This window comes from Solanum lycopersicum, chromosome 9, assembly GCF_036512215.1.
Source record: "Solanum lycopersicum chromosome 9, SLM_r2.1".
NCBI lineage: Eukaryota > Viridiplantae > Streptophyta > Magnoliopsida > Solanales > Solanaceae > Solanum > Solanum lycopersicum.
In genome coordinates, this window is record NC_090808.1 from 5,749,399 (window position 1) to 5,763,412 (window position 14,014).

General features: G+C 30.9%; 2 protein-coding genes and 1 long non-coding RNA gene across 3 annotated transcripts; 2 read left to right on the forward strand and 1 right to left on the reverse strand.

Moving 5' to 3' along the window:
• The first annotated feature begins 223 nt into the window (after nucleotides 1-223).
• Nucleotides 224-2,958, forward strand: LOC101258179 (laccase-17-like). The gene is made up of 6 exons (XM_004246308.5): nucleotides 224-444; nucleotides 683-834; nucleotides 912-1,156; nucleotides 1,249-1,377; nucleotides 1,502-2,461; nucleotides 2,666-2,958. Exons 1-6 carry the CDS (start codon nucleotides 352-354, stop codon nucleotides 2,794-2,796), a joined length of 1,710 nt encoding a protein of 569 aa, XP_004246356.1. The 5' UTR covers nucleotides 224-351; the 3' UTR covers nucleotides 2,797-2,958.
• Nucleotides 2,959-7,163: 4,205 nt separating this feature from the next.
• Nucleotides 7,164-11,511, forward strand: LOC101257887 (laccase-4-like). Its single transcript, XM_026032980.2, has 6 exons — nucleotides 7,164-7,384; nucleotides 7,540-7,691; nucleotides 8,561-8,805; nucleotides 8,985-9,113; nucleotides 9,733-10,695; nucleotides 11,191-11,511. The coding sequence occupies exons 1-6, from the start codon at nucleotides 7,265-7,267 to the stop codon at nucleotides 11,319-11,321; spliced, it is 1,740 nt and encodes a 579-aa protein (XP_025888765.2). The 5' UTR covers nucleotides 7,164-7,264; the 3' UTR covers nucleotides 11,322-11,511.
• A 367-nt stretch (nucleotides 11,512-11,878) lies between these two features.
• LOC104649056 (uncharacterized) lies at nucleotides 11,879-12,792 on the reverse strand. Its single transcript, XR_743023.4, has 2 exons — nucleotides 12,351-12,792; nucleotides 11,879-12,226 (listed from the first exon to the last, which is right to left on the reverse strand). It is a non-coding gene; the product is annotated as an uncharacterized lncRNA (long non-coding RNA).
• Nucleotides 12,793-14,014: the final 1,222 nt, after the last annotated feature.

Genomic DNA, 14,014 nt, shown 5'->3' on the forward strand with positions numbered 1-14,014 from the left:
TAATATCTCTAATTAAGAATGAATGAGTGTCGGTTTATCGGAATTTCGAGTAGTATATGCCAAATATACTACAATTAATACCATGCAAAATATACAAATAATGTGTATTCTTTGACACCACTCTAAAGCTTGTTCTACAACAACATTTGGTCTAACCAAAGATATCTTACAATCAAGCTATTCACTTTTCTCTTCAACATTATCCATTATTTATTTAAATTTCACCAAATCAACCAAACATCCTATCAAACAATATATATACATATGAAGTCTCCATGCTCTAGTACAAAAATAACAACAAGAACATTAAATTTCTAAAGAAAAAGATTTCATTTTTTTTTGGGTGCAAAAATGGGTGCTATTGGAATATTATTGATTGTCTCTATAATTGCATTATGTCTCCTCCATAATGTTTCAGCTGAAATCAGGCATTACAAATTTGAAGTAAGCATATTACTAATTATTAGTTTTATTTTTCTATAATGCGATTTAATTTATACACAATGACATTATTAGAAAAGTTACACTATCGGTATATTTTAACATGTTGTATACGTAGCTAGAAAGTTACACCAATGTCCTCATTTTCTAGGTTACGATTCTCATTAATTAATTTATTATGTAAAAATACAATTTCTTGTCATTCTTCTAATTTAACTATTCGTATTTTGGATTTAATCAGATCAAATTGCAAAACGTGACAAGACTATGCCATACCAAAAATATCGTCACAGTAAATGGAAAATTCCCAGGACCTCCTATAGTTGCAAGGGAAGGTGATCGTCTTGAAATCGAAGTGATCAATAATGTCCAAAACAACATCTCTATCCACTGGTATATATACATTTAAAAAAAATAATTATTTTTTTCACACGATTCAACGAGTAATCGATATATTTTTCTTACAATAGGCATGGAATTCGACAAATTCGTAGTGGATGGGCAGATGGACCAGCATATGTAACACAATGTCCAATTCAAATTGGCCAAAAATATGTGTATAATTTCACTATAATTGGTCAAAGAGGAACTTTTTGGTGGCATGCACATATTTCATGGTTGAGATCAACTCTCTATGGTCCTATTATTATTTTACCTAAGAAAAATAATCCTTATCCATTTACCAAACCTTACAAAGAAGTTCCCATAATCTTTGGTAATTATAATTAATTTAAGTCATTATATTATAATTATTATTAATTATTTTAATTGTCTAATGTTATCAAATTAATACTTAATGTCATATAGGGGAGTGGTTCAATGGTGACACTGAGACTATAATTTCTCAAGCATTACAAACAGGTGGAGGTCCTAATGTTTCTGATGCTTATACTATCAATGGACTTCCTGGCCCTTTGTATAATTGCTCGAAAAAAGGTAATATTCTTTCGTCTGTTCTAAAATGAATGACATAAAATAGAGTACACGTGTACATGATTATTCAATTTACTATAAATTGTTTGACTTTTCAATGAAAATTATACACGTATTTTTTATACAGATACTTTTAAATTGAAGGTGAAGCCTGGAAAAACTTACCTTCTTCGATTGATCAATGCTGCACTTAACGATGAGCTATTCTTCAGTATCGCGAATCATACTCTCCAAGTTATCGATGCTGATGGTGTTTATGTTAAACCCTTTGAAACAAATACAATTATTATTACACCAGGACAAACTCATAATGTTCTTCTAAAAACTAAACCTCATTTTCCTAATGCTAAATTTTACATGTTAGCTAGACCATATGTAACAGGTCCTGGCACATTTGACAACTCTACTGTTGCTGGAATTTTAGAATATGAATCAAAATCAAAACCACATTTGAAAAATCTATCAATTTTCAAACCATCATTACCATCTCTCAACGACACGATTTTTGTGACCGATTTTACAAGTAAATTGAGGAGTCTAGCGACTCCTCAATTTCCTGCTAATGTACCTCTATACGTCGATAGACATTTGTTTTTCACAATAGGTCTTGGAACAAGTCCTTGTGATCAAAATAAAACATGTCAAGGACCTAATGGTACAAAATTCTCAGCTTCAATCAACAATGTGTCATTTATATTACCTACTACAAATTCACTTCTCCAATCTCATTTTTTTGGACAATCTAAAGGTGTATATAAACCTGATTTTCCTTATAGTCCTTTAAATTGGTTTAATTACACTGGAAACCCTCCAAATAACACTCTTGTTAATAATGACACAAAACTTATGGTTTTACCATTTAACACTAGTGTGGAGCTAGTAATGCAAGATACAAGTATTCTTGGTCTTGAAAGTCATCCTCTTCATCTTCATGGATTCAACTTCTTTGTTGTTGGACAAGGGTTTGGGAATTATGACCCTAATAAGGATCCATCAAATTTCAACCTTGTTGATCCTATTGAGAGGAACACTGTTGGTGTCCCTTCTGGTGGTTGGGTTGCTATTCGATTTCTAGCCGATAATCCAGGTAATCTAAGAATTATCAAGTCGCTTTAATCAGTTTCGAATAGAATGGAATCATTCTATATATTTAGCAACAATATAACTATATATTTATAATGACATACATATCTATGACTTAAATTCTGTACTGATCAGTCAAACATCATCACATAAATAAGAACAGAGAAAGTGTAATATGCTAATAATATATAATGTTTTTTGTTAATAGGAGTATGGTTTATGCATTGTCACTTGGAAGTTCACACAAGTTGGGGATTGAAAATGGCATGGTTGGTTCAAGATGGAAAACTTCCAAATCAAAAGTTGCCTCCTCCACCAATGGACCTCCCCAAGTGTTGAGAATTTAATTTCATGCAAATTTTTGTACCTCTTTTTTTTTCCCTTGACTTTTAATGTTTTTCATTTCATTTTTATTTGATTACATGAGAGAGAGTGGAGAATATTTGTAATTCAAATACTGAGAAATAATTTGGAATCAATAATGAGAATTATTGTTACCTTCTTTTTGAATCATTTAAAAAAAACTTCATACAAAGCAATTGACATCTATTTCCTTTACTGCACATGAAAGTAGATTATAAACTTAAGATGGTAGAATTTATTTGAAATTTTGAACCATTGATTTTCCCTTTACTCTTTCTTCTTATCTCCTCATTTTCTACATATATTATTGTATACTACTAATATATACAGTTGAAATATGCATAACATACTCTGAGATATGTTAAACTATATACAGTTGAAATATGCATGAGTTAACATACATAAAATTTACAAGACATATATATGTCATCATACAAACAACATATATACAAACTTGTATGTCATGTGTTATAAACTAAGTGCTACAACCTTTACTAAGATTAATTAGTTGCCAATTAGATTCAATGTCGATATAGGTTTTCGCGACATTTATAAATAATAGGAAAAATTTAAGCGCAACTTTCACATATAGCAAACAAAAAATTCATATTTGTATAATATAGCAAACTTTGCATAATTGCGCTCCATAGCAAACATAAAAACTGTATAATTCGCTATACATATACAATTGTATAATTTGCTGGCCTAAATTGTATAATTCGCTGGCCTAAATTGTATAATTCGCTGGCCTATTTCGCTGCAATTGTATAATTTGCTTTGCATATAGTTGAATCGAATTAAAATGTATGTATATTGCATAATTATAAGTTTATAGCAAAAAGATATATGTTTTTCTCGCTTTATACAAAAATAGAAACACAATATATACACTTCTGTTGTATAAAACTAGAGAAAATTGTATTTCACTGCAATTGTATAATTCACAATTGTATAATTCGTTAGCCTTTTTCTCTGCAATTTTTGAAGTAAAATGTTTGTAAATTGTATAATTAAGTGTATAACACGAAGATATACATTTTTGCATGTGTATATACAATTTTCTCTCGCTTTATACAAAACAAAAACAGAATTATACACTTCTGTGTATAAAGCGAGAGAGGCGAGCGAGAATGGAGAGTGGCGAGCGAGATTCCTGGGAGAGAGACGCTGGCAAATTTTAGATAAAGTTTGCTATGGAGCACAATTAAATTAAACCCTAGCTATTCTATTTAATTTAGGTTATTAGTTTGCTATTTTATACAATTTTTCCTAAATTTAATTGTCACTAAGTGTTATAAACTAAGTGCTAAAACCTTTACTAAGATTAATTAATTTGCCATTAGATTCAATGTCGATATAGATTTTAGCGACATTTATAAATAATACGAAAAATTTAATTGTCACTAACAATAGACTCTAAAGAAATATATTTAGTGATAACTAAACTATTGACGTTGATTAATTGCCAATAAAAATCATTTTTGATATACTGATATTACCAAGTGTAACACAATACCATTTTGTAACAAATTCGCTAGTTAAAATCCATCCATTTTAAACTACACAAGAGATTTAAATCACATTAGGTAAGCCTAGTGCGACGTGCTCGACTCAGAAGATATTCAAAGGGGATCGATGTCGAGTCACTCGTATAGATGATAACCCTCCAAGTCAATCGAGCCATCCCAAAAGACCACCTCATTGTAGTTGACTAAAATAGCAAAAGAACTTACAATTTACCTCCCCCTTCTTGCTACTGAATTGTAGCTACATACCTTTGATTTTGAATCGTGACATATCGTTAGTTGAAGAATTTGGAATATAATTTTCTCGTTGAGTAATTAATTTCAAAAAACTTTGAGTTAAAATAATATCAATACAGGAAAGTTATTGCAACAATGTTATAATTTCTAAGGGAAAAGGGTCTGATATACCCCTCAATTTTGTCATTTAGAGCTGATATACCCCTTGTTATGAAAGTGGTTCATATATACCCCTACTTGTAAACAAATGGCACACATATACCCTTTTCCTCTAACGGAAATGGAAAAAATAATAATTTTAATCTAAACTTTTATTATTTTTTTCTAAAAAATATAATCCATATGAGTAATTTAATCCTCGTCAAACATATTTTTTTGACCTTTTTTTGTTTCAATGACTAATTTATAATTATTATTTTGATAATCAAATTTATTTATGTTTCACTAATATTCTTGTAAAACTTATTGTAGATGACCAAATTTTTTCTTCGAATACGAAATTACACAAAAAAAAATAGTTTAACTTTTTTCTCTTTAAACTAAGGAATGAAAGAAAAAACATAAGAATAAGAAACTCAAATAATTATAATAAAAAAAAGTCAAAATATAATTTATATAGGAAAAAAATTAAAATATACCTTAAACTTTGATAAAAAAAAAAAAAAAAACTTTGATAGAAGAATCATATATATCCCTAAATAATTCTTTAAAAAAATTACAAGTAATAAATATCAATTTAAAACTAATTTTTTAACTTCCGTTAAATGAAGGGTATATATGAGCCATTTTGTAACGGGAGGGGTATGTGAGCCGTTTGTATAACGGTAAGGGCATATATGAGCCACTTTTATAACGAGGGGTATATTAGCTCCAAATAACAAAGTTGAGGGGTATATCAGACCCTTTTCCCTAATTCTAATCAAATCAATTTTGCATATAATTAAAAACAAAGTAATAGTTATTAATAACATACCAATCAACATCAATGTTGTTATAAGGTACACAACAATTGAAAAAAAATAATTAACAACCAACAACAACTAACAGTATATGATGTTAAAGTCCCCTATGTTGATTACTGGTTGGAGAATGAGTGCAACTTATTAGCAACTTATAATTTGCCAATTTTCTGGTTCACAAAATAATTTATTTTCTTCATTTTATGTTGACATGAGTATGTATAGTAAGCCTAAAATTTCGACTAAAAAGTATCATAATGTAAAAAAGTAAAACTGCGTAGAAATCAAGAAGTGTTAATATGTGATATATATACATAAAAAATAATTTTATCTAGTTACATAATGTAATTTTTTAATAAAGGAATGTTGATTGACATTCCTTATGTATATATATGTGGTTCCGCCCCTGAGTATGTGTTACCAATTTACACTTACAATAATATTGCAAAATGTTGTTAAATTATGGGGTAATAGTATTGAGATAATTTTTTTGGGATATAGTTATATATCGCAACAATATTTTTGCAAAATCGCATGCAATATCTTATTTAATAAATTGTCTTTCTTTTCCCTCTCTACTCGAAGTTAGTAGCGGAGCCAAAATTTCTAATGAATAGATTCGAAAATGACAGAAGACGTTACATCTAAGATTTTTAATCTATAGTTCACTTATGTTAATTAGAAAGATTAAAATTTATTAATATGTATAAAATAAATTATTTTACCCTATTTAATGCGATATAACTTTTCTAAGAATAAAGTGGTTTACTCGAATTCTTTTTAAGTGCACGTGACTCCACCGGATGAGTGTATGGCCTTAAGTTACAGATTCATCTAAACTCAATAATATTGTCTTAGATTCTACAAAAAAGTTCAATAAATAAATATAAGTAATTGATGTTGAACCCAATATATTTAATGAATTGTGGTTAAAAAAAAGAGAGTTTCAGCATGATCATATAAATTCAATTCCAACAAGTAAGACTTGTTCGAGTGATTAGGTCGACTGAGGGTTCGAGTCATTATCCTTTTGATTATTTATTTTTTCAAATTCTGATTCCGTTTCTATTCCTTTTCCTTTTCTTCTTTTTTGTGCTTCTAAAGATATATCTACTATATGTAAATTAATTATACATTGAGATCTATATATTCTTCATCTTTCTTTATAAAAACCTAATACATATTTCCTTCGCGATGAAATGAGTATTCAAATAATCGTATGTAATTATTAGGAATTGCGAAAACATATTTCTTCTTAACAAAAGGAGGGGTGAACCATCCTACAAAGTATCTCAAAAAAACATAATTTTGAATTGATATAAACACTCCGTACGAATAAATATTTATGAATAACTATCACAAAAAAGTGAGGATAAAAAGCACAATAAAAAAGGAATTAAGCATAAAAACATGCATATAGTGATTTGGAGATTTCATTTTTTTAAAAAAAAAACTTTGTGGACTATGAATAAAATAATATAACAAAATAATTATCAGACTTTAACATCACTCAAAAGTATGGTTGAGCCAATACCCTATAGCTGGTCAATAATCCCTATTTTAACCACCTAATTGACCAAACACTCACAATATATATAAATCTTCCATTTTATTCATTAATAACCATCCAAAAACAACTAAGATTCCAATTATTTTTCCACCAAATATCTCTCAACAAAAAAACAAACCAACAACAACAACAAAAAAAACAATTCAACACACATGGAGTTCTCTTTTCTAAAGACTTATAATCTCTTTTTATTGGTTATATTTTTCTTGGTTTTAGTTGATACACTAGCACTTGCAAAACATGAAGGGATTACAAGGCACTATAAGTTTAATGTATATATTGTCATTTTTAATTATTTCATAGTGCATTATCAATTTTGTTTCATTTTAATAGTTTAATGTATATATGTCATTTTTAATTATTTCATAGTGCATTGGCAATTTTGTTTTCATTTTAATTATTCTTTTTTTCCATTTGATTAATGCAGATTCAAATGCAAAATGTGACCAGATTGTGTCAAACAAAGAACATTGTAACAGTGAATGGGAAGTTTCCAGGGCCTAGAATTATTGCAAGAGAAGGAGATAGACTTGTTATTAAGGTTGTTAACAATGTTCAACACAATGTCACTATTCATTGGTATGTTATAACAATTACTTTTACAATTTGGAAGCTAATTCATTTCTTAATAATATTTACATTTCTACAAAATGAGTTTTCTAAAGCAAATATTAGAAGGATGGTATACACTAACAATGAGTTCGATATCTCTTATGGTCACTCAACTAATTAATAATTATTATTTCAGAGGGAGGTCACTTCTTCTACAGTTTTCTCGCACAAAAGAAAATTGTGACTTTTATGATAATAGCTATCAGTTAAGTGACACTATATCAATAATATAATTATCGCAATATTTATTTAGCGGTAATAATATAATATGAATATCTATAACCAACACAAATATATGTAGCACTATAACAAAAATAATTTTTAAAATCAATAAGCTATTACCGTTAAAAAATATTTTAATATAGTGTGAATATCGCTAAAGACTTTAATTCTAAATGTAATGACATTAACTCAATTGCCAATAAATATTTTTGCAATAATAAATATTGCCACTAAATTTTTTATTTGTTACCACTAAATTTTAGTCTCTTTTGCTATAATCTGATATGAGAAATCAACTCCACTAACAATGCAAAGAATGTTTACTTATCTCATTGCAAGGTTTTGATTATTTTCAAGGTTACTAATTTCACTTTTTATAAACAAATACCTCTACCTATGTACTCATCATTTAGGTTATTTGAAATATAAAATTCCTTTATATTATCGATGCGTAGAAGTTAAACTCAAAACCAAATAGTATGTATAGCTTGCTTACAACTCTAATGTGCCTAGTCTAATATTAAATCTCTATCGCACTGTCAGTTCATAAAAGTTGAACTCATTTATTAAATAGTATAATTAGTTAAATATTTGTCTTACATGCATGTCTCTAGGCATGGAGTGAGACAACTAAGAAGTGGATGGGCAGATGGACCAGCTTATATTACACAATGCCCAATTCAGAGAGGGCAAAGTTATGTGTATAATTTCACTATTACTGGTCAAAGAGGAACTTTATTTTGGCATGCACACATTTCATGGCTAAGAGTAACACTCTATGGACCTATTGTTATTCTTCCAAAGAAAGGTGTTGCTTATCCTTTTCCACAACCCTTCAAAGAAGTCCCAATTCTTTTTGGTAAATATACATACTCAACTTATTTTTAAAAAAGTTATGTTACAGTTGACTTCTCATATGACTATTCGATTAATAGTTATATATTTTTTTAATAATGAAACTGACTTTTTGTCAAGTAATCATCTGAAAAATCGACTCTTTAGTCAATTATTATACATAATAATGTATTTGGATTTTAGGTGAATGGTGGAAGGCAGATACAGAGAAAATAGTTAATCAAGCCCTTCAAACAGGAGGACCTCCAAATATTTCTGATGCTTATACCATCAATGGTCTACCTGGACTTCTCCACAATTGTTCTGCTAAAGGTAAATATTTCAAAAATTATTTTGGAGTTTTATATATAGATAATGTAATTTTAAATTGTTATAGTAAATTTACTTGTTCTTTTTATCAAGTTATTGCTTATCATTTTTGCCTTCTAAACTTCTTTATATCGAGAGATGAGTTCTTGTGTTGTATATCAATCGACGAGATAAGGCACAAGTACCTCCTAGAGTATGACCGAAATTCGAGCGACAGACCTTAACTAAACTAAAGTCCTATTACCCCCGAATCCATTTTTTTGTAATTCTGTACACTGACATTCAAACATCTCTCACGCGCCTCAAGTCACGGAGTGTACCATTACAAAATTACAAAACAAATGAGTTGAGATTAATAGAACCTTAGTTAAGTTAAGGTGTGTCTCTGAGATTTCGGTCATAGTCTAAGGAGTGTTTGTGCCTTATTTCACAATCAACAATATCATTGAAGGGAGGGGCATATCATAGAGCTAGACTTACTTATAATTACCTTATAAATGATCTGATTGTACAAATATAGTTAACATCGTCCAAACTCTTGCAAAATTCAACCAAACAAGACTTTTTTGTCACATTTTTTCATGTAAACATAGAAACTTAATTACTTTCATATGTGTTGCAGATACATTCAAATTGAAGGTGAAACCAGGGAAAACATATCTACTAAGAGTAGTCAATGCTGCACTAAATGATGAACTTTTTTTCAGTATAGCAAATCATAGCCTTACTGTTGTAGAAGTCGATGCTGTTTATGTGAAACCATTCAACGCAAACATAATTCTTATAACACCAGGACAAACCACAAACGTCCTCTTGAAAACCAAACATTTTCATCCTAAAGCCACCTTCCTCATGTCAGCTCGGCCTTACGCGACTGGTCCTGCTTCATTTGACAATTCCACCACCACTGGAATATTAGAATATCATCAACACTCTAACAATACTAAAAAGAGTAACAAATTTCCTCTGTTGAACTCAAAACTCCCTATATTCAATGACACAACTTTTGCTACAAGTTTTGTCAAGAAAATCAGAAGCTTAGCTAACGCGAAGTTTCCAGCTAATGTACCTAAAAGAGTTGATAAACATTTTTTCTTCACTGTTGGATTAGGATTGAATCCATGTCCTAAGAATCAAACATGTCAAGGACCAAATAACACTAAATTGGCAGCTTCTGTTAACAACGTATCGTTTGTTCAGCCAAATGTAGCTTTGCTTCAATCACACTATTTTAACCAATCTAAAGGAGTTTACACAACAGATTTTCCAGTCAATCCGCCGTTTAAATTCAATTACACAGGAAATCCACCAAACAATAGTTTTGTTACCTCAGGCACAAAAGTTGTGATGCTGCCTTTTAATACTAGTGTGGAATTAGTTATGCAAGATACAAGTATTATAAGCGCCGAAAGTCATCCACTTCACCTTCATGGTTTCAATTTCTTTGTGGTTGGACAAGGATTTGGAAATTATAATTCTAGCAAAGATCCTGCTAATTTCAACCTTGTTGATCCTGCTGAAAGGAACACTGTTGGTGTTCCGTCTGGAGGTTGGGTCGCCATTCGCTTCCTTGCAGACAATCCAGGTATTACATTAGATTTTAAGTTATATACATTAATAGTATCAAGCACTTAATTTTAGTACTATACGAGACTTCATATGAAGTTACATGTAAAAATAAAGAGCATAATACAGAAACAAACACTTAAACTTTGAGTATGCACATCTAGACACCTCAACTCGTCTCCAATGTGTTAGTTAAATACTCCAACATCTACAAAATCATCATTGAGACACCTCTAAAGTTTATCTGCTACTTTAATGTCAAGTGTCTACAAGACACAGCGGGCACGAGTTGGAGGGTCTAGTTGAGGTATCTAGATGTGCACTCTCAAAGTTACGTGGTATTACTTACTTACCAATTGAGGCTAAGTTTGAGTGTTTGTTACGTATTATGCCAAAAATAATTTCATTGTCAGCGTACAGAACATAAACTCATTAATTAAGTTAATGTTTTGAATTGAAATATCTATTTTTTTTGTTGATAACTTGTTGACATAATATTTTTGAACTTTTTTAGGAGTATGGTTCATGCATTGTCATCTTGAAGTACACACAAGTTGGGGCTTGAAAATGGTTTGGATGGTAACTGATGGAAAAAGTCCTAAGCAAAAGTTACTTCCTCCACCAGCTGATCTTCCTAAATGTTGATATTTCATATTATACTCTCTTAACAACATCTTTTATCTTTTATTTTGTTAACCTTTTTTCCCCCATTTTATTGATTTTTATTAGAGTAACCTTCATTCTTTCAAATTTTGTTGATGATACTAGGCTTGTAATAGAAGTGTAAAGTTACATTACACAAAAACTGATGAAATAACAAAGATGGTTAGCGAAACTTGATATTTATATCTACGATTCCTCATTCAAGATCGTGGCCTACCTGATCACTACAGAGGAAAGGCTCAGTCCAGGACGTACGCGATTAGTATCCAAGAAAAGTAGTTCTTCTTTTTCAGTTCGACTAAAAAGGAAATAGGTCCTTCTTTTTTAAACGAAGGAAGTTTTATGATATAACATACCAGAAGATGTGTATTGAAGTCTGTCCTCTGCATTTAACTTCTCTTACCTATAATTGTGGTCCATTTAATTGATAATAACATCATATGATGCCAGTGAAGAAAATGATATCCCCAAAAGTCATTGTTGGGCTCAATGAGGAAGTTTGAATAAGGAACAGAAAGAAGAAATTCTACATCATATAGTTGACTTAAAACTTAATTTTAAAAAAAATTTATAAAGGGAAAAGAACATAACAGTAAAGATCAAAGAACTGAGATTCTGCTTGTACATTAGTACATTATTTGTATAGTAACAAATATAACATGTTGTTATATAGCTTGTCAAACTCAGCACTCCACAGCAACAACATGCCTGGTGTGGCATTGCCGCGATGACTGGGATTTAGCTTGGAAGTGCTGTTGGAAGTCTTCAGGTGGTAATTGTAATTGTAATCTTGGATATGTAGGTTTCACAAGAAAATTACTAGGCAATCCGTGTCGTTGAGTTTGCTAAACTTCCAAGCAAGGTAACTTCTAAATTAAATGGTAGCTCTGCAGGAAACAATGGAAGTAACATATGAGCAAGTTCTTATGCATGCAGATTATTAGCTGACTATATGTATGCTACTAAGTTGAAGCCAAATTGATGAGAAAATTAAGCATGATTATAGCTTACAAGCTTAAGTTACTACATATTTAAGCTTGCAGATGGAGAGCGAAAATGTGGACTAACTACTGAAGATGGATACAATGGTTAAACCAGCTGATGAAATACTGAGTGATGATAACTCTGGTAAGGCCACAACACCATCCAAGAACAGCAAGATTTGTCGCATGGTTGGCCTAAATGAGGGCTCTGAATGAGAGCAAAACAAGCCTAGCTTTAAGACCAACTCCACTTTCCCTGGAACAAAATCAATCCCTATGTTTGGATCAACTGCCTCAAGAATATTACCCCTATTCCAGCACAAGACCACCCAATCGACTAAAATCAGATCATCATCGTCTTGTCTTGGCTCTATTGGCCTCCCACCACAGGCAACTTCAAGCAGAAAAGCCCCAAAGGAAAATACATCACTACTAGGCATTGCCCTGCCAATTATAGTATGCTCTGGTGCAAGGTAAGTACTGTGGGGTTCCAGCCCAATATTAATTGTCAAAGTCTTAATTTGGTACAACAACATACCAACTAAATCTACCAAGATAACTACTTAAGTTGCAAAGTTTGAAACTTAAGTATTTTCATGATGTCATTGATGACATCATTAGTTGTAAATTTCTTCCATAAATAGAGTATTCTTGCTCATTTGTAGAATACACTAAGTTAGAGAGAAAATCCATTTTGAGTGCAAAGTGAGATATTCCATAGACTATACAAGATAAATAGTCTGTGAAGAAAAATAGAGTGTGAGCGATATATTAGTAAGGTGGACCAAAAGAGTGTTGATCCTTTTGAGTGTGTAGTAGTCACTTTGAGTGTTGTATTCGTGACTACACAGTGTAAAATTCCTTACTATAGTGCTATCAGTTGCTCCTCTTGGCCCGTGGCTTTTTCCTTTATTTAGAAGGATTTTCACGTAAAATTCTTCGTATCATTATTCTCCAATTTTATTTCCTTTACTTTTACCATATATATTTTTGTGTTTATCCGCATTTTTCCTAACAAACTGGTATCAGAGCCAAAGTTTTATCTGAGTATGCTCTGTGGTTGCAGCACAGTCTGAACTTCCACATCAGAAAAGATTTATTTTGATTTGCGATAACAATATTTTTTGGGGAAAAACGATGGAAGCCAACACAAGTAGAATGGTTACTTTGAATGGTGTTAATTATGTCATTTGGAAGGAAAAAATGAAAGATCTGCTTTATGTTAAGAATTTTTATGAACCAGTATTTATGACTGTAAAGCTCGATAATAAAACAGATGAAGAGTGGAATCTGTTGCACAGACAAGTTTGTGGATTCATTAGGCAATGGGTCGATGATAATGTGTTGAGCCATATTTCTGGAGAAACACATGCTCGAACCTTATGTGAGCATCTTGAAAATTTGTATGCTCGGAAGTCTAGCAACAACAACATGTTCTTAATAAAGCAGATGTTGAGTTTAAAGTATCATGATGGTTCTCCGATTACAGACCATCTGAATAATTTTCAGGGGATCATGAATAAGTTATCTTCAATGGGTATCAAATTTGATGAAGAAATTCAAGGCTTGCTTCTACTTGGTTCCCTACCAGACTCTTGGGAAACATTTAGAACTTCACTGTCAAATTCTGCTCCGGATGGTATGATCTTTACGGATTACACCAAGAGTAGTGTCTTGAACGAAAATATGAGA